We start from the raw sequence: 24,157 nt of genomic DNA, 5'->3' as shown, positions 1-24,157 counted from the left end.
GGACCCAGACACCACCTTTTCACGGGGTCGACTTGCTATCCTTCCCTCCGCGAGAAACACGGTTCTGCTTCTTGTTCATACAGTTCTCCCCTTCCAAGCTTACCTTTCATTCAAGTCGTTCCTAGCCACGAAAACACCGATATTGCGAGGTTTCAACACAGCTGCAATGCCACGAGAGCAAGTCAAGAAACTATTACACCGTTTCTACGAGCCCTTGGTGCTGCTTCACGTTCTCGACCCAACCCAAGGTGATCATGTGCGGGAAGAAGCCGACAGACTGCCACTGGATATCACATCCTCGAAAGAGCTGCGTCGCCGCCTTGTCAGCGCTCTGGCTTATATCTGTGATTTCGAAAAGGGTGGAGACAGCTTTACTGCGATATTTATCATCCAAAGTCCACTGACATACTACATTGCTTGCAATGAGGGTCCGCGTCCAAAAACACTATCTTTCTTCCGAAACACCCTCGACCATTTCGAGAAAGTCTACGATCTGGATGAAGGGCAACGAGCCAGAGCCAAAGGGAAGATCTTGACCGAAAGTGTCAAATTCAGCAGCAAGCGCCTTAAGGCGTATTGGAGCTTTCTCCGGAACGTCCTAGTACGATGCGAGGAAATTCTGAAGGACGAACCTGAGAGCAAAGGTGAAACACATGCATTTCGCGTCATCAGTATTCATTCTCCTTTAATGCTCACGAGCTGACGCAAGAGTTTAGTTTTCTCTGCTTTGAAACAAGGGTTGATCGACTCCAGTCCGAATTTGTTGACTCTATGCCATCATTGCTACGGGCTGTTGAAATCTGCAGAATTCAATTTCGTACGGGAGAGAGCCAACCTCGCCGATACTCAGAACAACAAGCGAAACCTCTTTGCGGAAGTCAAGCATTTTGTGGGTCGTCTAGCCTTTCACGTCAAAACGATCGATGTCCTCATGGTTGCGGCCGTAAGGCTGCCGAGTCTCTTTCAGGATCCTGAGATTGAGCCTGTGAAAGGCCCCCCTGAGCAGATACAGGCCCCTGCACTTCGCCAACAGACACGTCTCGGTGGCATTGTCAACCGTATGGTCAAACCTGGGAACCGAGAGATGCTGGCCGAACTGAACGACCGCCTCGCAGACTTGGATCGCACATTCCAGGTCGAAGACTTGGTCAGGAGGACGTACGAAAGGAAAGGTATAGAGCCTCGAGTTCATGCCGAACTCATACTTTTGGAGTACTATTACAAGCATTGTGCTGATTTAGAGTTGTTCGAGAACGATCGGTACATTGGCACCAGCAAGCCAGCCTGTTACTGTTGTTCACTCTACTTGCGTGAGCATCCAGCTGCTTTCGAGCAGTCAGCAAGTCATCAGAGAATATATCTGAACTGGTTGCCACCAGCGACTTCGGCTAGTGGCCCAGGTTCAGCATGCCTGTTGGCTGCTCATAGCCAGAAAATGTTGAACAGGATGACAGAACTCATCCGAACGAGGACCATTGAGCAAATCAGAACTCAGAGCGGTCGACGACCCAAGAATTTCGATTCTACGACGGGTGAGACCATTTCTACCCGCGCTATTGCTGCTCTACAACGATTTCAAGAGGTGCCGGAGCCTCAGGGTCGCGACTCCGACTGTAAGATAAAACACCGGCCTTTACTGAACCTTTGCTGACAGTGCGCAGCAAGTGACCACGACAGCACTCCCGAAGGAGACGAGGACGAGTTTATGTCCGACCTCGCCATACAATTGGAACCGCCGTCCGACGAGAGGGACAGAGACAGCGACGAAGATTCCGAATTGACTGGAGGTGTTGAATTGCTTTAAATCTCGTAGCAGGCACTTTTGCTCCAAATTGGATCCGTCGTGTTTCCGGTCTAGAGCACAAGATCCGTGGCACCTGAAGCGCTGGGAAAACCACTCGGAGTCCCTTGTCAAATGTGTATGCAAGCTGGTATTAGTCCGCCTTACAGCAGAGCTTTGAACCCGTCATCAATGCCCAGATGCTGAGACCACTCCTAGCTGAAAGCCTCCGCTTCAGAGTTTCGATTGGATGTGATAGCAAGCACCATTGGTTATGTGTGCTCATGCCACGCCATGCCTGGAATCCCTACTACGTTCTGCTGGCAGAACAAGGGGTCTATGCGGCAGCCTAGACGTAACCCAATCATGTCACGAATCTTTGGAGGCAGTGCACATTGGCTGTCGAATCTATTCTGCATCATGCAAGAGGCAGCGCTATGACGCCGTACGGCTCTTTAGTGCCAACACAGCGGATGCAAAACCATCAACACGTGTCATGCAGAGCCTGATCATGGCCGGTACAAGAACATCAGAAGCCAGCTGGACCCGAAGTAGTCTTTGACTGCAGCACATCGAGACAAGCCTGGCCCTCATCAGGTCCGCAGCCTTTTTCGATGGCAACGTCGCCCAACGTCCAAGCCATCCTCTCTGGAGATGCCAACGAGGTAACGACCATGTCAGGACACAAGCCGAACGGAGATGTTGTTGACACATGACAGAAAGCGGCCATCATCAATCACATTCTCGGTGAGATTCACAGCGTGCTCGCCGAAGATGAGGACATCTCGAAGCTGGTACGGTACAAAGTGAAGGAGAGGGGCGAAAATGACAGGACTCGGCTTGCGAAAATATTCGAGTTCATGGGACCCGATGATGATACTTTAAACCTTCTCAACAGCAATATTTCAGCCTGGACAACTGATCCGGCAGCCTTCTGGATGAGACCTGCGCCTTGTTTTCTCGGACACATCGCGGCGCAGGCCCAGATTGTTGGATGCTACATCCAGTCGGAGCGTGACGATGCATAGTCACGTATAGTCCGTAGGGTGTTGTGCATCATCCTTGTCGACTTGTGCAACCGCGATCGTTCAATGTCGACGGGACAGACTGCACGTGCCCTACAGGCTCTCGACGCTTCCAGATTCGAATTTGTTAAGGTGGAAAATACGGTGAAAGACATGCTCGATGCCGGCTCCCGGTATAACAACCTGGAGAAAGCGCTCGGTGAAGGGGTTCTGTTCGTCTTGGGAAAGGGCCTTTCTGAATCACTGTGAGTTGGCCAGATAGACGCTACCTTCTGTCAAAGCTCACGCCGCACCTAGTTGGACAAAGCTGCTGCCCAAGAGCGGGAAGACTTTCGATGCGGCAATCAGTCATTTGAAAGCTGTGGGCTTGTCGGCGAGATCTCGAATGTATGCGCAGCTTCGCAAGACTGTGGTCGAGGCAAAGGTGGCATTGGTGCTCTCTCTTCCGCAGGCTTACCCGTCATACGAAAGCGTCAGTACGCCGGTATTGGAATGGGGTGTTGCATTTCCGCAGGCCAATTACCCGCAAGCTCAATGCTTCTGTGCAGGCCCGGAGCATTGTTGCGGGCTTTGATGTGAGTGAGTATATCCCGAAAGGACCAGAGCCAGACCTAATATCAAGAATAGATCCAGGTAGTAAGATCGCTCTGCTCCAGCTGACTGATTGACAGCCATTCCAGTTGTGGTGGCTCGGGGTGGACCTACGTTTTCTGGCGTCTCTTGTTCCCTTTTCGAAAGTGATGGCTTCCGGAGTCTCGTAGCGGACAACAGAAATGCCCGAGTAACTCTTCCTTTCATATTCGGTCGCTCTTCGCCCGAGACTATTTCACGAGTCGCATAGGAGACTCTCATTGTCCAGACTCGAGGGGTACTCGAGGGTGATTGAAGTCTCGGCAGAGCTTCTCACCGAAATGGTGAGAACTGCCGACGACCGACCTGCATATGCATCATGGACCTGCAGAAACTTGACCTTCTTCCACCACAAGCCTGCCAAATTGACTTCTTCTTTGCTCCGCATACATTTCGAGCTGCCCGAAAGAGCTATGATCCGTCTGTACAAAACTCAGCGGAGACTGGCCTTGGTCAAGCTTCCTCCTCCGTACTCCTGCTAACCTCAAACCCTTGTCCTCCGCACCCCGGATGATGCTGTTGCAGATCAGCTGCAGCTGTTCTCCACGTCCACCGGATTCTAACTATATCAGGAACAATATATCACAGAAGGATATAGTATAAGAGGGGGGAAAACAAGCAGGTAGGTCATGCGAGATGTACGCAAGCAGGAGCCATGTATTCGACTTCGTTGTTGGTGGCGCTACTACAGCTCAGCACTGCCTCGTGGGCGCGAAGCGTGGTCCGGACTCCTGCCAAGAGGCAATCATTTGATTTCATCAATATTACACAATACAACAGCACGCCGACACCTGTTGAGGTCAGCATAGCTCTCAATGCTGCTGGTAGGAACGAGACAGCTCCTCTGCTCTATGGCTGGTAAGTCACTATGCCCCTTTCGGACTGCCCAGCTAACCGACGGAGGATGCACGAGGACATCTCCCATTCTGGAGATGGAGGTCTCTACGGCGAGGCTCTTGTAAACCGTGCTTTCCAAGGCTCAGGGTCCATCATCGGTCCTGTACCAGGAATCCCAGGCAGCAGCGTCCAATATTCGGAGAATCCAATCCTGCCATGGGGCCCCGTCATTACCGGCTGGCAAGGGATAGGCGGTGTCAACCTCAGTCTGACGCTGCTTCATCCGCTATCCGATGCCTTACCGGTGGCTTTGCAAATGGACATTCCATGGGATGTCACTGGCGAAGTCGGGATCCTGAATGAGGGCTGGTGGGGAATTGATGTGCGTCCGGGGACATACAATGCTTCGTTCTACATCTTGTCCAACAAGCCCCGAAATAACGGCAGCCTGTCTCATATTGACGTCTCACTGAGGTCAAATTTAACCGACGACGTATGGTGTACTTCGACTATCCCATTCAGTGAAGGCCAGAATGTCTCGAGCTTTGAATGGACGCAGTACGAGGTTGAACTGGATAACAGTGTCAAAGCACCAAACTCCAACAATACCTTCGCCATCACCTTTGATGCAAGTGAAGTCGCTGGGAACACGTATTACTTTTCACTGCTCAGTCTCTTCCCCGAGACCTTCAACGACCGTCCCAACGGTATCCGGAAAGACCTCGGCCAGGCCATTGTCGATCTCGGCACGAAAATCCTACGGTTTCCTGGGGGCAACAACATCGAGGGATACAGTATCGACCAACGCTGGAAATGGAACGAGACAATCGGTCCTCTCAAAGACCGCAAAGGGCGCGTCGGCGACTGGGGCTACACCAACACCAACGGCCTCGGGCTGATGGAGTACCTCCAGTTCTGCGAGGACGGCGGCATTGAACCCGTCCTGGCCGTCTATGCCGGCTTCTCCCTGGACATCTGGGGCCAAGACGGTGTCTCATTCCCCGAGGACCGCATGGGTGATGTCCTGGCCGACATTTTGAATGAACTCGAGTACATCACGGGCGACGCGAGCACAACGACGTACGGAGCTCTCCGGGCATCTCACGGGCGCACCGAACCTTTCAGGCTGAACTACGTCGAAATCGGCAACGAAGACTGGTTCAGCTCGACGTATCCGTACAGGTTTCCGATCTTGTATCAGGGCATCAAGCAGGCGTACCCGAACCTCACGCTGATTTCGACGGCGTACAACGAAAATGCCGACTACAACATTTCGATCCCCGCGGGCGGCATGTGGGACACGCACCACTACGAAGAGCCCACTTACTTTCTGTCGCACTTTGACTATTGGGACAATTGGCAGTCGGCCACGAATAACACCGGCGTGACCGTGTTTGTGGGCGAGTATTCCGTGTTCCAGGTCGACACGCCTGACGGGGTGGTCAATTTCAGCATGCCGCTGGGCCAGCACATTTTCTATCCGACGCTGATGGCCGCCATCGGTGAGGGGGTGTACTTGTTGGGCGCGGAACGGAATCCCAACGTCGTCAGGATGTCGAGTTATGCGCCCAGTCTGCTGAATCTGAACTGGCAGAATTGGACGCCGGATCTGGTCGCCTTCACGGCGAATCATGATGAGACCGTGCTGAGTGCCAGTTATTATATGCAGCAAGTTTTTGCGCGGTATCGAGGACACCAGACTTTGCCGGTTACGACCGTGGAGGGGGATTTTGATCCGTTGTGGTGGGTTGCGACGGTCACCGAGGATGACGCCGCTGCGACGGTGTACTTCAAGGTCATTAATTCGGGGAATGCTAGTGTTCCATTGACGGTGGGCTTTGATAGGGGGTTCAATGAGGTGAATGGGACGATTCTGGTGAGTATCTTTTGGCTTTTGGCCTTTTACTTCCTTCCCTTCCCTTCCCTTGTTGTGCAACGGTTGGCAAAGTATGCAACTGGTAGGGGCTTTTGTGTCTCGAGTTATGTAACTGCAGTGTAGCATTGCTGACGAACTGCGATTTTTGCCACAGACACACCCCGAAATCGGGGCGTTCAATTATCTGGGCAACGCGACGGCCGTGTCGCCTGCGCCGATCACGAATCTGCCTTCTGTCACTGCAGCAGCTGCAACAGCCTCCGCCGCCGCCGCCGGGCAAGGAAATGGACAGGGAGAGGGACAGGGAGAGGGAGAGACAACGTTCAATTGGGCTGTGCCGCCGTGGTCGATCAATGTGCTGGAATTTCGGATGTCCTAGGTACTGGGTGGTTACCTCCTGTACTAGTGAGTAGGATGTAGGACGTAGGAAGTCGTAAGTAGTAGATACTACATGAGGTGGGAGGGGGAATTAGCGCTGTGAGACGCCGGTGTACCCGTTCTCGTTCTGGTTTGCGTTCTCGTCCTCGTCCTCGTTCTCGTGGTGAGAGACAATGACGACTACAGACCCATTTGATAAAAGCAGTGAGAGAGAGAGGACGAAGAAAAGGAAGGAGAGAAAGAGAAAGGGAAGAAGGAAGCAAAGAAAAGGCAGAAATATCCTATATTGCTCAGTACTCCCACGCTTAATCTAAGCTATTGTTTACAAGCGCTACCCACTACCATTTCTCAGTAGAAGCTTTTCTTTGCAAAAAAGATTTGCCCTTCGCAATGACTTAACCACTGGCAGTCCCCCATCTTATTTCTGAAGTCGTCGACACACTGAGTGTGATTTACCGCCTATTGAAGTTCAAATACCTCGAGCCGATGAACAACAGAATCAGATTGCTCGCGATGAAAGCCGCAAAAATGCCCAGATCGCGCCATCGATGACCAAAGCTCAATTGCAAGGGCTCGTAGAATTGATCGCCGACCTTGTACGCGCAGTACTGGCACACATCGCTCACGTTGCTGACAATGTATCCGGACCCGCCTCGCTCAAAGAAATCCGCCATGTACGAGCCACAATCCTGACCAGACGGGGCCGGGAAGGAATTCAGTTCGTGCGGTTTGCACACGACCGGCAAACCGTGTAGTTCGGTGGTGACCATGCCGGACACGAGCCGCGTGAAGGGATCGAGCTGGTACAGCCAGGCGCGCCAGAAGCCGGGGATCTGCGGTTTCGGGATGGTCACGCCACAGAACAGGGCGAAGATGATGACGACGAACGGGTTGATGAGACTGGAGATGAAGCTCGACGGGGTCAGCGCGGCGATCATCTGGCCCGCCGTGACGGAGAAGAGCTCGGTGATCAGCACGATGAAGAATTGGTAACCCGCGCGCGTCGACGAATGGTTGAACCCGGGGAGGTAGTAGATCGGAATGAAGAAGAAGGCGGCGCACAGCAGGCTGTACGGCATCTCGGCGCAGACCATGGCGAACGCGAAGGGGAACTGCTTGTACGCTTTCGCCGCAGACTCACGGTAGAAGATCAGCCGCGACAGGTCGTACATGGGCTCGACTTGCGCGAGGATCAGTGCCGGGATCACGGTGACCTGGAATATCACGAACACCCGGTACTGCAGGCTCGATCTGCTGTCGTCGAGTTGCAGGAACGCCAGACCGGACAGTAAGGCGATGGCGACGTGGTTGAAAAGTCGGGTGAAGCCGTAGTTCGGCGACCGCCAGAAGGCCAGGTGCGTGCGCCACGAGACGATCTTGATCTGGTGCCACAGGGGCGAGGCGTATTCCTTTTCGTCGAGTTGCGGTTCACTGGCGGCGTCGCGTTGACGAAGGGCTCGCATCTCGACGATCTCGGCCTTTGTGGTGGCCAGTTCGTCGCTGTCGCGCCAGATCTCGCCCCAGTCGCGGGCACCGATGCGAGGCGCGATGCCTGCGCCGATGGCGTCCAGCATCCATTCGGCTGGGTTGGCGTCCGGTGGACAGTCCGCCCCGTATTTGTGGAAGTAGCCGAGCAGCACGTGTGCGTCTTTGCCAATGTCGCCAAAGTATACGGTCTCGCCGCCCTTCTGGAGCAGCAAGAGTCGGTCGAAGTTCTCGAACAATGCACTGTTGGGTTGATGAATCGTGCAGAGGATGGCTTGGCCTGCGGCGGCGAGCTTGCGTAGGAACCGGACGATGTTGAACGCAGATTGGGAGTCGAGGCCCGAGGTGGGTTCGTCGAGGAAGAGAAGCAATTGGGGCTTTGCGGCGAGTTCGACGCCAATGGTCACGCGCTTGCGTTCTTCGACAGAGAGGCCGCTCTCGGGCGTGCCGATGATGGCGTCGGCGAGATTCTCGAGTTCGAGGAGGCACAGGATCTCTTCGACGTACGCGTACTTGTTTTCCCGCGGGACTTCGTAGGGCTGGCGAAGGTCGGCACTGAAGCGGAGTGCTTCACGGACAGTCTGGGTCGATTCGTGTACGTCGAGCTGCTCAGCATACGACGTGCCTCGTTGGAAGCCAATACCCGGTTTCTGCCCGTCGACCAGAATGTCTCCACCAACAACACCGATGTTCTTTCGGTGTGCGAGCACGTCCAGAAGTGTCGTCTTTCCCGCCCCACTTGCACCCATCAACGCGGTCAATTGTCCTGGACGCACGTATCCAAAGACGTCCCTGAGAAGACGGAGTTGGCCTGAAGCAGTGGGCACGTCGTATGTCAAATTCTCCCAGGTCAATACCGCCTTGGAAGTAATATTGAGCTCTGAGCTGTCTTCGGCATCCTGTTTCCTCTGCCTTCTTCGCTTTCGCTCTCGGAGCTTTTCGTTCAAGTCTTTTCTTTCATTGTTCTCTTTGGTAAAATAGGTCACAGTTCGACCTCCTGCGCCATACTTGATGGTTTCGCCCAGGACAACATTGGCGAAGAGAAAGACCGCACAAAGCACGACAATTATGCCCCAATTACGCCAGAGGTCGTCAGGGTCATATTGAAAGCCAGTCTTGACGTATGCCGTCCCCGAGACTTCGTCGGAACCGGCCTGAGATCCTGGTAGAGTGCAGACTTGGTGGTCAATATTGTTGTAGCCAGCACCAGAGGGGATAAGCGATTCGGAAGTGCAGCGCATCGTCAGTCTTTTGAACTCGTTCATCATCATGGCCGAAAATCCCAGGCCTAGCGCGTTGACGTAGAAAATCCATCGTAACCACACTTGCTGGCTTTGATATTGGATGATATAGCCAGAGGTGATGACAAACAACGTAATGATGATAGCAGCGAATTTGATGGCATAGTCGAAGTCTGGACACAAGCAACCGATTGTCCGGAAGAACAGTGTCATGGACAGATAGCCGGATATGATGATTAGCGTGAAGGTGAAGAATGCACCTGGAGTTCGCACAAGACCGGTCATGAAGTAAACAATCACACTGAAGACGAAGATCTGGACAGTTGCAAAGCAGAGGTCGACCACAATTTGAGCCAACCATAATGCTCCTGGACGATGAAATGTATACGCGCGATGTTTGTTGACAATTGGCCGACCAAGCATGGTAGATGCCAGCTCTGCAAAGGCTTGAAAGGCGTTGAAGAGTAGAGCAATGAACAATACGCCGCCTCGTGTGAAAGCGCCTGCCGACGTCTGGGGCTGGTTGAGCCAGACCGTACCGGTCACGATGCCGATGACGATTGAGGTGACCCAGGAGACAACGAGTGAGAACTTGTCCTGCCATTTGATCAAGAATTGTCTCTGCACCAACGCCCAGATCTGCAGGTAGAAAGGGACAGAATAAACAGAGTTCTTGGGGGTGTGTTTTCGCTTGGCTTCTCGATGTGCCGCTACGAAATCGTCGTAGATTTGTTTCTCTTCCCGGATCGACTCTCTGTAGGCTGTCATTTCTTTTGACAGTTTCTCGGAATACACAGAGTTGTTGAAGGCTTCCACGAGCGCGTCTGGGGTGGAAGGTACATTTTCAGATGATCTACCGGGTTTGTACTCCCGCTCGAACTCATCGGTACAACCGGTGAGATAGTCGGGTGTGGTCTGGCGAGGTTTCTCCAGGAAGCCCAATCCCTCAAAGTACGCCCTGGCTTCGTTTGCGGGACCAAAAAAGACTTGTCGCCCCTGGTCGATTACCATGACCTTGTCGAATTGCTTGTAGATGTTCTCGGACGCTTGATATAACGATACGAATGTCGTGGTTTTGTAGATGTTGGTCATGATCCGGAGCGATTTCGCATAATCCAGGGCGGTAGACGCATCCAATCCACGGGTGCTGTTATCCCAAGCACATACAGTAGCTGCTGTTATCATCATCTCGGCGATCGAGACTCGTTTTCTCTCACCACCTGATACGCCACGCATAAAAGGATTGCCAACAATAGTGTTGATGGTGTGCTCGATGTTGAACATCTTTAGGAGTAAGTGGATAATTCTGTCCTTAAATTCAGCTTTGCTCATGCCGGCCGGTCGCTTCCCAGGTGTTTTGGTGTCCAGGGCGAAGCCGAGAGTCTGGCCAACAGTAAGGGTAGGGTGATGGACATCATCTTCTTGATTGTAGACCGCTTCACCTCGATACATTTTGGCAAATGTCGATGAGTCAAATGGACCGTAGAGAACTTCGCCGTCAATGCCAGTGTAGCCATAGCGCTGGTTAGCAATCACTTTGAGGAATGTTGTGCATCCGCTTCCAGGTCGGCCTAGAACAAGAACCATCTCGCCCGGTTTTGCGAGACCGCGGAAGTCCCTTAGGATATTGAACTCTCTGCCCTTCTTTCCATAACCCAGAATGCTCATAATGGTCCCTGGGACATTGAAGAAATCGACAAAAGCGTCGGGGAACACCTTGACAAAATTCTTAACGCCACCAATGCCGCGTACGGTCAGGTTCTCCCATATGACGCCAATATACTTCGATTTGATGCCTGCAGCTCCTTCGGCTTCACGATTGCCTCGCAAGGTAGCTTCAAGATCAAAACCTTCCTCGGAAGTGTATTCGGACGAGGTGATAGCTTTTTCCAGATCCTTCCTCCTGGGCACAGAAGCCCTGGAATGAGTCCTTGAAACGCGACGACTAATCGAGCTCAGTTCTCTGCTTAGCTCTGCAAAATCCTTCTCAGCGCGCTCGACATCGACGCCGGAAGCTGTCCTTTGAAGACCGTATGAGTCTGAAGACGTCCGGGATTTTGCGTTTCGCTTTCCATGGTCAATGGCGTGCACCTCGCCCACAGTATCAGTTTCGGACCTCGTAGACGACGGAGATGCGTTCTCCTGGACATGGTCATTTGCGGTATGGCCATGTTGCTGGGTTGGTCGGTCGAGGCTCAATGCTCGGGAAAGGGTATTGGCCATTGTTCACCCACAACTTTCAGTTCGGAGACCTCCACAACTTCTCGAATCGCTCCCCCACGAAAGCCACCGCCGCAAGCTGGATTGAAGGACTGTAGGTCGCGGCGGACCGGGAGAAGTAAAAGAAAGGAGACGGAACGAAAACAACAAGGGACTATCTCGAAAAGATCTACGACAGCATCGTGAAAAGCACCGTCTCATATTTGGGCAGACCAAGAAGAAAGAAATTGGTAATCCGGCAGAAGGTGGATTTTCGCATTGACCGTGTCCATCGAGGTGGGATGTAGCCACCCACTGCGTGGAGCTTGTCATTGGATTCGGCAGTGCGGTAAAGGGCCGCTAGCCTCAAAGATGACTCTTATTGGCATCGCATCTCAGGCAAAATGGGGTAGACATGAGTCGGATCTGGATGCAGTGGGGTAGGCTTTTGTGGTGACCTGGAGGCGTTTGTTTGAATAAAGGAAGTCCTCGCCGTGGTCGTTACCATGCACTCAGCTGAATCCTCGAGATTGTCGACTTGCAGTGCGCGACCTTGACCGTGTTGACCCCGTAAAGCAATCACCATCCTTGTTCCGCCGTGAGTCATAGCTGCATTGCACTTCCAGTCAGGCAGTGCCACCGCCGACTCCAGTAAAACCGCAGACCAGAAGCGACTGTCCTCTGACGTCTGGTGAACCACATTCAAGGGGTTTTTCCTTTCAGCATTTCTAAGCTCTCGCTTGTGGCGGCCAGTAGGCGTGTAACTGTCGATCTTGGCCAGAGGTTGGCGCGAGAACAGAGAATCCAGCTCAAGGTCGCACAACGGGACGAAGGGGTAGTTGCCGTACATCATGCACCATGGTGAGACCTCCTCCGTCGGGAGACATGATTGGAAGAGTCAAGGATGCCGCTTAGACAGCGGCACCACGATTCTTAAGTCCTTTCTATATTTCCGCACGGATGCTCGTATTCCGTCTTGGACTTCCCCACTGTGGAGGGACCACAGTAGTACTCAAAATTGCGATACACCTCTGAAGCCTGGACCGTGATGAATGACTCCTTGCTGTGACTCGAAGACCTTAGGATCTCCGGGCATGGAGAACCATGTGGCCATCTATTGGACTTTCGACAAAATTGGTGACAAGGCAATAGGACTGTGACTCGTCTCATCAAAAATATATTTGGACATAGTATAAAAGGGTACACGACCCGCATGGAACGATGCTGCCTATTTGGCCATGAACGACACGTAGGACGTCTCAAATCACCTTCTCCTGCGTATGTGGAAGAGTCGCGCCAACCCATTTCCGCCTTGATGCTTTGGTGCAACGAGAGTCTCAGTACCCTCTTCTGCAACGTTGTGCTTGCCAACTATACTGAGGAAAACCTGATCGAGTGTCGCTCGGCTTACGCTGTAATATTGGATTTGCAGCTCGCTCTTGTTCTTTTCGAGAGCTGTGAACACCGCAGATATGCCTGAGCCATGACTGATCTCATCTTCATCGCGTCGAAATCCAGCCGTGGGCACGGAAAACCTGATCTGTCCGGCGTATATTTTGCTTTCGACGTCCGCGTTCGGGAAAGTGCTGACGATCCAGTTTCGGATACGCTCCATGTCCTCGACAGATGCATGAGGTGCTTGACAATGAACCAGGTGAACATAGTACGCGTCTCCGTGCTTGCGGCGAAGGTAATCGGTGGTGCCCAACGCCAGCATCTTTCCTGCCATGATCCCAGCTCTTGTCGCCAAGGCGTCTGCCTCCTCCATCGAGTGCGTCGTAAGAACAAGGGATCGACCAGGCACGACGGACTCCAAGGTACGCCACATGACGCGTTTGCTTGCTGCGTCCATGCCGGAGGACGGCTCGTCCAACAAGAGAACGCTGGGATTGCCCATGAGTGCTATTCCCAAGGATAATTTGCGTTTGTTGCCTCCAGATAACTTGGCGGCCATCCGGTCAGCATATTGCTCAAGTCCCACTGCACGCATGACTGCTTCAACATTGTGACGAGGATCGCTAACTCCGCGCACTTTGGCGTAAAAGTGCAGGTGTTCCGCTACTGTCATCGTGTCTATGGCGTCAAATTGAGGACAGACCCCCAACCGAGATCTGGCTTGAGCTCGATGGCGTATGACGGAAATGTCGTCAACAAGAATATCGCCTCCACGGCGACTCGGTTGAATATCCCCTCGGATGAGTGATATTGTCGTCGACTTTCCTGCCCCATTCCTGCCGAGGAGTGCAAAAACCTGGCTCCGTGGGACTCCGAACGTCACGTTGTCGACAGCAAGGTTCTTGCCAAAATACTTGGTAAGATGAAGAACCCGCAGACCATCTTGCGAAGAGTTAACCCTCGTCAACTCGTCGGAGATTTCAGCCTCCGCAGTGTCTTTGGACTCGACCTCTTCCTCTAGTTGTTTTCCGCGAAGGCGCCGGAAGAGCGGACCTGAGTCCCACCAGAGAAGCAGGCCGAATAACAGGACGGATTGCAGGATCAGATATAAGATAGGACCACCAAACGTTGTCATCGAGCCAGGATAAGAAGCAAATTGCCGATCTCTGCAGGTAATCGAGAACACGTTCAACGTGACGAACAATGCTCGAGTCAGATTCGCCACAGGAGATATTGCAGCAATCGTGAAATGACTGATATTCACGTACTGGTCAATTTTGTCGATCGGTGAGTATGTCAGGACGCTCATATATGCAATGAAATAAAGGAGAAACATGACTGCCTGGCCACCGGCCGCAAACGCAAAGGCTGCAAGTTGCGACCTCGAAAACAAAGAAATGACATATGACAGCAGTGTTGAAGCCAAGCCGTACAAGAACAAAACCACAAAGAGGTATTCAATGTGGTACCAGACATCGGAAGCCGCGCGAAAGATGATGACAGCGACGGCGCTGGTAATGACGACAATAGTAAAGTCAAATGTTGTGTATGCGAGCCAGAGGGGCGCTGATCGGACGCCGTTGCTGTAATGTAGGCCTCTGACATTGCGAAGTCGCTCGATGGTTGGGTAGAGAGCAAAAAACGAAGGATAGACAGCCATAGCCAAACCGAAGTAAGTGATCAGTTGCAGTGCATCTCCGACGCTTGCGCCCCATGGCACATCAAATGCCTGATATTGGTTAGAGATTGAGATATTGGTCAGCAGCGTGTCCAATGCGTTTTGCACGATGACCGGAAATGCAATGTCGCCATTACCTTTCCAGGCAAAAGTGGGTGAAGAACCACTATCGCCGAGGAAAAAGCCGCCAGGGGTGACATTTGCGAATTTGTTCTGGATATAGTCGTTAAATTCGTCCAGAGTGTTGACGATGTGCAGAGAGTTGAGTAGTCTGGTTGTGTTTGCAGCGACACCCCCAGCGCCGGTGCTTCCAGCAAACGTGCCGGACAGCATTTCTAGTGCACGCTGATCCAGCCGATCCCGAGGCCCTGCGACAAGCTGATAGTCGATCTGTGTGGACAATGACACGATGTCAGATATCGAAATGGCTGAAGCCGGAGTACATTCAGCCTTTTCGAAATGTTTGAGGAAGAGTGTCACCAAACCAGCGGCAATGATTGGAATGAGCAGTGCTGCAAGATATGGCAGGGTATTTCGACGAAGGACAACGACTCTCTTTGAGAAAAGGGCCATGGCTTGTCGCGTCATGCTAATTCGGCGGCCGTCCAGGAGCTGCGGGACGTCGGCAGCCGAATCATCTTTTATAGCCACGTCTGCGGCTTTGCTGGGTGATGTTGCTTCGTCACTACTACGGCTGCCGACCTCCTGGAGCTTGTTACCCAAGCCGACTTTTTGAGGAGTGTCGTGCGACGATCTGACTTCTTCCGCGACTTTGAGGAAGACATCTTCGATCGTTGGGCCGTTAACCTGGTACTCAGCAAGTCCGGCGCTGTCAATGCGGTTGAGAAACTGGGCAGCTTCTGCGGAGTCGTTCAATGAATATATCGTCTGGTCGCCATGCCGCCTATGGCTTATCTCTTGATACGTGGGGAGTTGCTGGGCCCCATGAGTATGATAGACGTGCACCCGATACCCGGAGCCTAGTCTGTTCTTGAGCTCGACAGAAGTACCCGAAGCTTTCAACGAGCCCTTAGAAAGTATCGCGATGTGGTCAGCAAGCAGCTCGGCTTCGTCCAGAAAGTGTGTCGTCAGAATGATGGAGCGCGTGCCACGCTCAGCAAGCAATATGTCCCATATCTTGCGTCGCGACAGCGGATCCAGACCAGACGAAACTTCATCCACGCAACATACCCTCGACCCTCCTGTAAACATCACGGCTAGCTGGAGCTTTCGTTTCTGCCCGCCGGACAATGTTTTGGAGCGAGCATTTGCTTTCGCCACGATGTCGCAGGAGGTAAGCAGGGACATGTTCTCGTCTTTGGACGCGGGAGTTTTGCTTTTGATCCGATTGAAGATTCGGACGTGCTCCTCGACCGTCAGATCGTCCCATAACACATTTTTCTGGGGACACAGTCCTAGACCCGTGTTTGCTTCTGGGTAGTTGATCACGATCTCGCCAGATGTGATTGAATTGAGACCTGCAATCGCGTCAAGTGTCGTGGACTTGCCAGACCCATTTGCCCCGAGCAGAACCATGATTTGACCCCGTATCGCATCCAGACTCAATTGATCGACAGCAAGGACAGTTTTTGGCTTCTTTCGCCACAACAAAGCCCGCAACTTGGCAAAGATCGACGGTCTATACACCTTTGTGAATCCGACAAGTGATATCGCGGTCGTATCGTCAGAGTAGTTCGTCTTTCTGCTCTTTGAGGCAGTTCCGTACAGGGCCCGCTCCACGTACGCTCCGAGAATGGGATACATGACTATCTGGATGACCGAGAAGATCCAGAAGGCAATTCCTGGCAGAGCTGAGGTGTTATTAGGCGCTTGTTTCACCAAGTTTGTTCCCAGGTTCTGTCTCTCGTAACGAGCCATGAAGATAACGAAATAGACATAGTTCATGGGCGGGAAAAGCAGTGAAAGTATGGCCACTGAAGCCGTGCCTGCTTTGCCCGCGACTTGTGCAATGATAGCGAGCAGCAAGCTGGTAATGACAGAGGTAATGCCGCTAAGCTGGGCTTTCTTGAAGAAGGAGGCTCCAAAGATTGACAAGGAAGACATCGCCAGCCCCGATAGGATGTTGAAAATGATCACGATGGCTGTTGATGTTTTGCTGAAAACGCCCACGGAAAGAATGATGGCCATGATGATCCAACCAGGACCGTAGAGCAGATCAAAGGCGGCATGATTGGCAACTATCCTTGCCATTTGTGGTTGCCATCGCTTGGAGTTGGGCATCATGCAGTCAAGCAATTGTGCCATGCCTTGTTCTCTCTCAGCCGCTATGAGTCCAGTAAGTTGGTAGGTCACGCCAACCACCCCAATGAAAAAGGCGACTGCAAGGATGTCGATGATGCCTCCCATATACCTGGTCCTAATCTGTTGTAGTCGCTGCTCCTTCGTCATGGACGTATAAGGGTATTCCTCCACCCGCTCGGGCAGAGTCCCCGAGCCATTGTTTCCCGATTCCACCTCTGAAATAGCGCGGTCGATGGCATGTTGAAGAGGGAGCAGGTAGATCTCTACATCGTTTTTCGAAGAGTCTGTCACGATCTTGTTCTGCAGGCCCCCATCTGCGCGAATCGAGTAATTCCAGCGACCAGCCTCGCCTTCCGATGGGGAAGAGAAGAATACCGCTCCGGCGATGCATGTTGAAGTGCCTCTGATCGAGTTTCTGCAAGTTGTCAAAAGGTCCACCTCTTGTGACAAGATTTCTACTTTTCCGCTAAAAGAGCCAGCATCGCTGGTGACTCGATCAATGACCGACTGAATGGGACCATCTGAAAAGCCATTGTTGACAAAGACCAGCTTGTCTCGCCCACCGGATACGAGGTCGAGAGCCTGAGGCAGATCACGGACTGAAATAGGACTGCCAATGCCGTAAACAGAAGGCGGGATGAAGAGAAATCGTGCGTAAGACCTGTGATTGTCAGAACTGGCAGACACTGTGTGTATATCGGTACGCACAGAAACCCCACAAAGATGCAAGGTAAGAGAAAGGCTCGTATTGTGGTAGTAAACCAGCGTCGCACGAAAGCAATGAGAAGGTTCTTGAGGATCAGAGTCCAGACTTGACGAACGAAGAGAGCCATCTTTGGAGAAACGAAGCAAAACGAGCCGAGGAAGGAACGGGTGAGGCTGTTATTGATATTGTGACATTTTCTGGGTCTGGTAGGTTGTTGAATATGGACATGAACGGGCAAATATTAGCACAGTAAAGGATATGTACTCAAAGGCAATGTATCAGACATGATATCCAGACTGGACCACCCTCCAGGGGACTTGATGCAGAGCGGAGACGTTGATGCCTGGCGCGGTCGTCTTGTCGAGGCGAAACAGATGAAGCAGCGAAGCAAGACCACAATTTCCAGCGCAGTCTATGACGACCACTAACAACCAGTCTCGCCAGTCTGGAAAGAAATACGCCATACGCGCGCCTCGGCAGTGCTGGGCGTCAAACCATTTACCCGTTAGGGTCCATCATGGGCTCACCAGGCCACTGGGCAGGCCTGATGGGTTTTAGCTGCTTGGTTCCGGGTGGCTTAGACGTGACAGCTCCCCATATTTGAGCGAAGAGGGTCCCCTGGAACGTGGAGATTTTGCTTCTCGGCAGCTCACACCTGCACCTTGCAGAGGGAACGGCATGTTTTCTGCACATCACGTTTTCCACGCCGTAGGCCGCACGTGTCGCCCGGACGACATGCCCTTGATGGCACCAAAACCATCGCACTCATGCCTTTTCAAGACCACAGACTTGTATTCGAATAGCCGTTTCCTTTTGTGACGGCGCAATGCTAGTCTAAGAGAAGAAGCATGCCGGACTTGGCTGTTTGGAGCAAGCAGAGGAACTGGCTGATTTATTTGACATGCCAGCCCGTGTTAAGACAACATGCGCGTATATGGACCGTGTCTCACCTCAGGACGCGACCGATCGAGACACGTGCGGACAATTTGGATGTGCCAGAGCTTGATACATATGCTAACGCCGACTGTTTTGATGCTACGAAGACAACTGCTCGAGAAACATGGATCAAAGCTCAGATTCTCCCGACGGTGTTTCAATTTCTGTTGCGTTTCTTGATAAGGTCGGCTGCCTTCTCAGCCACCGCGTACATCGTGGCCTGCAAATGAGCTGCTGGGATGATTGGCAAGATCGAGCAGTCGACAATGCTGAGCTTCCTCGTGCCATAGACCAACAAGTCCGAGCTCACCACACCTCCGAGTTGCTGTGGCATCATCGGGCATGAACAGCTTGGGTGTGCGAATGTTGGGCTCAGCGCGGAAGATCCGAAAGGGGACTTGGAGACCAACAATTGGTTGAAAATCTCATCCTCGGTCTTGTATTGTGGGCCCGGCACAGTCTCGACAGGAGCCAGGTGAGCGAGAGCATCTGTGGCCATCAACTCACGTGTAAAGTTCACCATGATACCAAGCTGTGTCTTGTCAAAGGGGTTGCTGAAAGCGTAGTATGTCACCACTGGTTCTCCATGAGGGTTGCTGGCGTTCAAGTAGACAGTTCCACGAGAGAGTGGTTTCTGCATAGCATTTGGAACCGAGCCACTTCCCTGGAAGGGCACCTCGAGAACAGCGACTTTGCCTGATTTGATCTGGCTGGCGAGGATCGTGCGTTGCGCTGCGAAGCCGGCCAAGAGTGCCTTGCTCGAGCTATAGATCGGAGGCAAATAACTGGCAGCATTCTGGGCCAAGAGCGATGAAATCATGGACGATGCCTTGTTGGTGATCATATTGAGCGATAGGAAGCCGGCGCTGCTGCCTTGAGCCTTGGTATATGGACCGGTCAGTTTGTTGAGATACAAAGACACTGCTTCGGCATTGTATGTGGCATTAGCCAACAAAATACCTGGATAAGGGAACGTGGCATTTACTGTGTATTGGTCAGTATTGCTACATCATGCTTGTGGATTGTTGACATGACTTACAGTTCCAGTTGAGATAGGCGGTAGGATGGTCCTGGAAATTGCTTCCAACGGCAGGGAAGTTGAGCTTTACGGGCACGCCGGCGGCTTTCAGGACATCTTTCGGTCCGATACCACTGAGTTGCAAGACTTGAGGTGTATGGACTCCGCCAGCCGCGAGGATGACCTCCTTGTTCGCCTTGAATTGATACACTTTCCCAGTGGTCCTGTCAATGGCTTCAACACCCTGCGCCGTAAGGCTTCTGTCGAACAAGACCTGGGTCACTTGGTACTCAGTCAACATCTTCAGATTGCTACGGTAAGACACAGGGTCATAGTATGCATTGAGCGAGGATGATCTGGTCTTCTTTTTGGGGTCTTCGGAGGCAGGAGTCCAGAAGACGCCGACAGCATTACCGAGAGCATGTTCGCGTATGAAGGGGACGCCACATTCCTCGAATGCAGTGAAGAAAGGATCTGGATGTGTTAGAGTGGATTTGTTCACGATGAGTATTGTTCTCGCTTACAATTGTCAGGATACTGGAACTCTGGGTAACAGGCCTGCAATGGTCCGTTCCCATACGCAGAGGTGTCCCATGTGTAGTTGTACTGGGCTTGGATGGCAGCGGTTGGCGGCGTGAAGTCGATACTCTGAATATTCTATCAGCAGAAGTCCAGTGAGCGGGTGAGATGATGTTTGCCTTTTTGAAGTAAGGGAACAGACCCGACCAACCCCATCCGGGGTTTCCCAGCTGCTCCCAAGAATCATAGTCTGCAGCCGAAGCCCGGTCCAACTCCATACCATTGACAGTCGAACCACCTCCTGGCACTGAACCTGCTAACACGGAATAGGCGTTTCCACTCATCCCAGGTTCCGGAGCCGAAGTAATGTTGAACATGTCTGCCGAGTTGAGTAGGACAGCGTTGCCTGGCCATAAGGTCGTGTTGCTTCGGTCGAATGGTCCAAATTCAAGGACAAGAACAGATGCTAAGACACTGTTAGGGATTTGAGCCGTCTAAAAAGCACCAGCACCGACCTCTGCTGTCTTCCGAGAGGCGATTGGCAACGACGAGCCCCGAAAGGCCTCCGCCCACGATCACATAATCGAACTGCTTTGCAGAGCTGCCGAGTGTACTGAACGTGTCATTGCTGCTGGTACTGCTGTCTTGAGGTAGCCCCTTTGCAAGACTGCCGAAAGCGAGCAGAGCAGCACAGGTTGAGCTGAAGTGCCCACGAAACGAAGGAGACATGATAACGAGTGACTACACAATTGAAAATGAGCGACTAGGGGTCAGATCGAAGGCCGTGGGAAGACACAGAAAAATTGATTCGGAATTCAGTGGGCAAGCAACTCATAGATATCCTTCATGTTGTGTATCTCAAGAGGGGTGCGTGGTTTTCGGCAGCTGTTCATGGTCCACCACGTGGGCTAGTCTGCCATTGCTTTCGAAAGCGAGATCAGAACTCTTCTCAAGTGGTATTACCTATTGAGATCCATCCTTCGAACATTCTGCACCCCTGGAAAGACATCAGATTATTGATCATTGTTGGGGTCTAGAAGGCCAATCTGCCACTGGCCAGGAATATTGATCGCGAGAGGAGAGCACCAAGCTATTAGTATTGTAGCCGGCGCGGCTAAAATAAAACAAGGGAGCTCCTAGGGAAATGGGATAGGGTATTGACCGGGACGAGTGGCCAGGACCTCTTGCACCTGTCTCTCCCTTCTGATGAGACAGACCGAGGCTTTCCAGCAAGCTGTTTTGACAGACCATCGCCAAGCTGACGCCAGCCGGGAATCCTAGGTCGGAGGATACCCCAGATGCGTGCTTAGACGCACGTTTTCCAAGCCTTGCGTCTTTGATTGCATGGCGAGCGAAACATCTGTGGATACTACCAGGCATATTTCCGCTCCGTGATGCTATCGACTAGACCAAGAAGCTGTCTGGATGGGCGGCGTTATTATTCGAGCATAATCAAACCAGGAGCAGGCATGATTGCAACTCATGCATTAGCGGTGAACAACCCAACAGCGACTATCACCTACTGTAGTACTACTAGTACCATAGTATCTGGTGGGATCAGATTCATATGCTCTTGGCGTCTCCAACCGGAACATCCATCGCCTTGAAGAGACCGAGGCAAAGGCCCGAAAGGGAGGTCACAGCGGCACGTATGTGGCTTTGATGAGCGTGGCAGCTGGGAACAGACAACTCGCCTGTTAAAGGCTGCGCAGAGGCTGGAAAGGACAATGTTGGGGTCAGACCTCGAACCTCGTCTCGACACGATCGAAACTTCTCCGCGTACGGAGTAGACCTAAAAGATTTCGGCTTGGGAGCCGCTGAAGCGAGTCCACACCTCAAACCACAAGATTGCCACAGCCATGGCATATTCTGGCTCGCCACGAAGGATTGACCGCGGGCCAGGTCCCAAACCAACCAGCTAATCGGCTAGCACTCGCAAGCCTAGTCTTACCGGGCACGGAATAGTGGCAGCAACCGGTTCGCATCTTAAAACTGACGCTAGAAATGGTTCTGCGATCTAGTCAGCCTCATCAGAATCCTTCATCACAGTATACGGAGCAGCACTAACTTTGTATAGAGCCCGGTAATACGAGTAACAGTCCTTGCAGCAAGGACGATGTTTGGGCTAAGGGGGTTAGACTTTACCCCTTTGCAAGGATTGTTTGACGGGCCGCTGCAACTTCACAACAGATCGTGAAAAGAGCTCTTCGAAAGGCAGCCGATGATTTTTCTTTGGCCAACTTCAGCAACGCTGATTTGTGGCATAGCTCATGCTAATCCGGCTTCCAACCACTTGACCTGCTTATGCTGTGCTCCGATACTCCCCATTGCTGTCTCAGGACAAGGGTGTGAAGGCCAAGGACCCCCGAACGATGGACATAGCGCAATAGGGTAGCAGGCTGGGGCCGCGGCAAACTTTTGCTCATGCAATGTGCTGCAATCTCTGTTCAGACGGTGAGTCTTTGTTATGGAAACTCTTGCGAAGTCATGATATATTCCTTGCCGCGATGTTGCCATCCATTTTTCTACACTGAAAACCCCGATCTGCATTCCACTCTATAGAGGACGGTCTATAAGTGCAGAATGGCGGACACGCCAGTGGTGGACAAACCGAGCCGACAAGCAGAGTTGCTGGGTGTGTCTATCATGCTCACAGTCTTTTCTTCGATTTTCGTTTCTGCAAGGTTGTGGACTAGACTCTTCAGGTCGAGGTCGTTCGGTTGGGATGATGCTTTCCTTGGACTGGCGATGGTAAGTTCAGGAGTCTCCCTAGACACGAATCCTCCTCGATGGCTGACCATACCAAGGCAGGAAGCTGGGCAGGGCAAGGCCTTACCATCGCCCAAGTCACGAGAGGGCTGGGCCTTACGATATCGAAGGTTCAGCCATCCAACTTCGTACCAATGCTCAAGTACACTCAATTCGCAATATTCACGAATGGCATTTCAATGTGCTTCATGAAAGTCGGCATCGGACTATCGCTCCTGCGCCTTAATCTGAGCAAACCACTCAACTGGGCTGTGGTGGGCTGCATAATCCTCAGCCTTCTGGTGAACCTGATTGTGTTCCCGGGTATTTTTGGGCAGTGCCAGCCTATGAACAAACTGTGGGATCCCAGCGTCGAAGGCACCTGCTGGCCGGAACGTGCTAGTCTAGCATTCGCTTACACGCAGACAGGTATGTATAGGCTCGTTCACCATGCGAGTGTTTTCGGGCTGATATCTTTCAGTTGGAAACATCCTGACCGATTTTGCCTTCACTTTTGGGCCCTTGTTTTACCTTTCCAAAGTCAAGGTTTCGCAGTACAACAAATGGGCACTTCGAGGCGTCTTCCTCATAGGTTTGCTGTGAGTCTGGCTCGGCTGGTCATGTCGTTCTTCTTCTAATATGGTTGCAAGCGCCACTGCTTGTGCCATCGCAAAGGCAACAGAACTTCCAAAAAACGAAACGTCAACAGATCCTACTTGTGAGTATATCCCCATCGATTGCCCTTATTGTTTGTTGTGCTGATGGATTTCAGATGACACTGTCTCTTTGACACTTTGGGTCATGTAAGTCATCGTTCGGAGTACCACACCCCTATCTTCGTTCTGACCGACTGTAGCGCCGAGATCTCAGCCGGTCTGTTTGCTGCCTCCCTGCCTCCCCTCAAAAGCACCTTTGAGCGTATCCTGGTGCGAGTATTTGGCGTGCACTCGGGCCTCACCACTCCTTCCGCAACCAGGACCAAGGGGCATAGCTACACAAACAGTCGGACCCTGCGGTCTTCACGCCGCCCACCCCCAGGCAGCTCCATGGGCACTGGCTTCGAGTTCGAGGAGAATATGCCGCACGGAACTGCAACGTATGTCATGGGAGACATGGGCAAGATGAAGAAAAAGACAGACAATGAAACCATTAGTGTTGAAGAGGACCAGAAACACATCCTTCATGCAGGAAGTGTCAAGACCGGCAGCGAGGGGAATGAAAATGAAGGGCCCCAAGGAGATTGGATAACGAAGACGATCGAATACACCGTGAGCGATGCTCAGTCTCTGCATAATCGCGGAAGGGACTGACACGCGGTCCTCGGTGTCAAGATTGCTAAAGATCCCACGATGCTTGGGCAACTGTATAAATTGGATGAATCGAAAGCGTGTACATACAGTCTGTCACCGACCACCCTGTATTTATATCAACAGCACAGATCTCT

At 52.3% G+C, this 24,157-nt stretch overlaps 8 protein-coding genes across 8 annotated transcripts; 5 read left to right on the top strand and 3 right to left on the bottom strand.

Annotated features, from left to right (window-relative positions):
- Positions 1-166: 166 nt before the first annotated feature.
- PV05_02578 (uncharacterized protein) lies at positions 167-1,938 on the top strand (the record flags this gene model as incomplete). The annotated part of the gene is made up of 3 exons (XM_013463156.1): positions 167-644; positions 717-1,613; positions 1,662-1,938. The coding sequence occupies 3 exons, from the start codon at positions 167-169 to the stop codon at positions 1,802-1,804; spliced, it is 1,518 nt and encodes a 505-aa protein (XP_013318610.1). The 3' UTR covers positions 1,805-1,938.
- Positions 1,939-2,394: 456 nt separating this feature from the next.
- On the top strand, positions 2,395-2,808 carry PV05_02577 (uncharacterized protein; the record flags this gene model as incomplete). Its single annotated transcript, XM_013463155.1, has 2 exons — positions 2,395-2,445; positions 2,500-2,808. 2 exons carry the CDS (start codon positions 2,395-2,397, stop codon positions 2,806-2,808), a joined length of 360 nt encoding a protein of 119 aa, XP_013318609.1.
- Positions 2,809-2,871: 63 nt separating this feature from the next.
- On the top strand, positions 2,872-3,379 carry PV05_02576 (uncharacterized protein; the record flags this gene model as incomplete). Its single annotated transcript, XM_013463154.1, has 2 exons — positions 2,872-3,050; positions 3,103-3,379. 2 exons carry the CDS (start codon positions 2,872-2,874, stop codon positions 3,377-3,379), a joined length of 456 nt encoding a protein of 151 aa, XP_013318608.1.
- A 711-nt stretch (positions 3,380-4,090) lies between these two features.
- PV05_02575 (uncharacterized protein) lies at positions 4,091-6,527 on the top strand (the record flags this gene model as incomplete). Its single annotated transcript, XM_013463153.1, has 3 exons — positions 4,091-4,293; positions 4,339-6,148; positions 6,303-6,527. The coding sequence occupies 3 exons, from the start codon at positions 4,091-4,093 to the stop codon at positions 6,525-6,527; spliced, it is 2,238 nt and encodes a 745-aa protein (XP_013318607.1).
- A 282-nt stretch (positions 6,528-6,809) lies between these two features.
- PV05_02574 (uncharacterized protein) lies at positions 6,810-11,806 on the bottom strand. The gene has a single exon (XM_013463152.1). The coding sequence runs from the start codon at positions 11,473-11,475 to the stop codon at positions 6,979-6,981; it is 4,497 nt and encodes a 1,498-aa protein (XP_013318606.1). The 5' UTR covers positions 11,476-11,806; the 3' UTR covers positions 6,810-6,978.
- Positions 11,807-12,630: 824 nt separating this feature from the next.
- Positions 12,631-17,851, bottom strand: PV05_02573 (uncharacterized protein). The gene is made up of 2 exons (XM_013463151.1): positions 17,495-17,851; positions 12,631-17,447 (listed from the first exon to the last, which is right to left on the bottom strand). Exons 1-2 carry the CDS (start codon positions 17,617-17,619, stop codon positions 12,716-12,718), a joined length of 4,857 nt encoding a protein of 1,618 aa, XP_013318605.1. The 5' UTR covers positions 17,620-17,851; the 3' UTR covers positions 12,631-12,715.
- Positions 17,852-18,585: 734 nt separating this feature from the next.
- Positions 18,586-20,694, bottom strand: PV05_02572 (uncharacterized protein; the record flags this gene model as incomplete). Its single annotated transcript, XM_013463150.1, has 5 exons — positions 18,586-19,412; positions 19,468-19,920; positions 19,971-20,052; positions 20,094-20,431; positions 20,481-20,694. The coding sequence occupies 5 exons, from the start codon at positions 20,692-20,694 to the stop codon at positions 18,586-18,588; spliced, it is 1,914 nt and encodes a 637-aa protein (XP_013318604.1).
- Positions 20,695-22,548: 1,854 nt separating this feature from the next.
- PV05_02571 (uncharacterized protein) lies at positions 22,549-24,023 on the top strand (the record flags this gene model as incomplete). The annotated part of the gene is made up of 6 exons (XM_013463149.1): positions 22,549-22,716; positions 22,773-23,142; positions 23,195-23,312; positions 23,364-23,431; positions 23,486-23,516; positions 23,570-24,023. The coding sequence occupies 6 exons, from the start codon at positions 22,549-22,551 to the stop codon at positions 24,021-24,023; spliced, it is 1,209 nt and encodes a 402-aa protein (XP_013318603.1).
- Between the last annotated feature and the right edge of the window lie 134 nt (positions 24,024-24,157).

Source organism: Exophiala xenobiotica (assembly GCF_000835505.1).
Source record: "Exophiala xenobiotica strain CBS 118157 unplaced genomic scaffold supercont1.2, whole genome shotgun sequence".
Lineage (NCBI taxonomy): Eukaryota > Fungi > Ascomycota > Eurotiomycetes > Chaetothyriales > Herpotrichiellaceae > Exophiala > Exophiala xenobiotica.
The sequence above is the reverse complement of the archived record's forward strand: the minus strand, read 5'-3'. Positions and strand labels throughout refer to the sequence as shown.

What these genes read in the sequence shown, in the direction of transcription:
- PV05_02573 (XM_013463151.1), bottom strand. Translation starts at nt 17,619, where the DNA reads ATGGCTCTCTTCGTTCGTCAAGTCTGGACTCTGATCCTCAAGAACCTT. An exon ending in TGCATCTTTGTGGGGTTTCT is followed by an intron (nt 17,448 to 17,494) that starts GTGCGTACCGAT and finishes TGACAATCACAG; the next exon opens with GTCTTACGCACGATTTCTCT.
- PV05_02574 (XM_013463152.1), bottom strand. Translation starts at nt 11,475, where the DNA reads ATGGCCAATACCCTTTCCCGAGCATTGAGCCTCGACCGACCAACCCAG.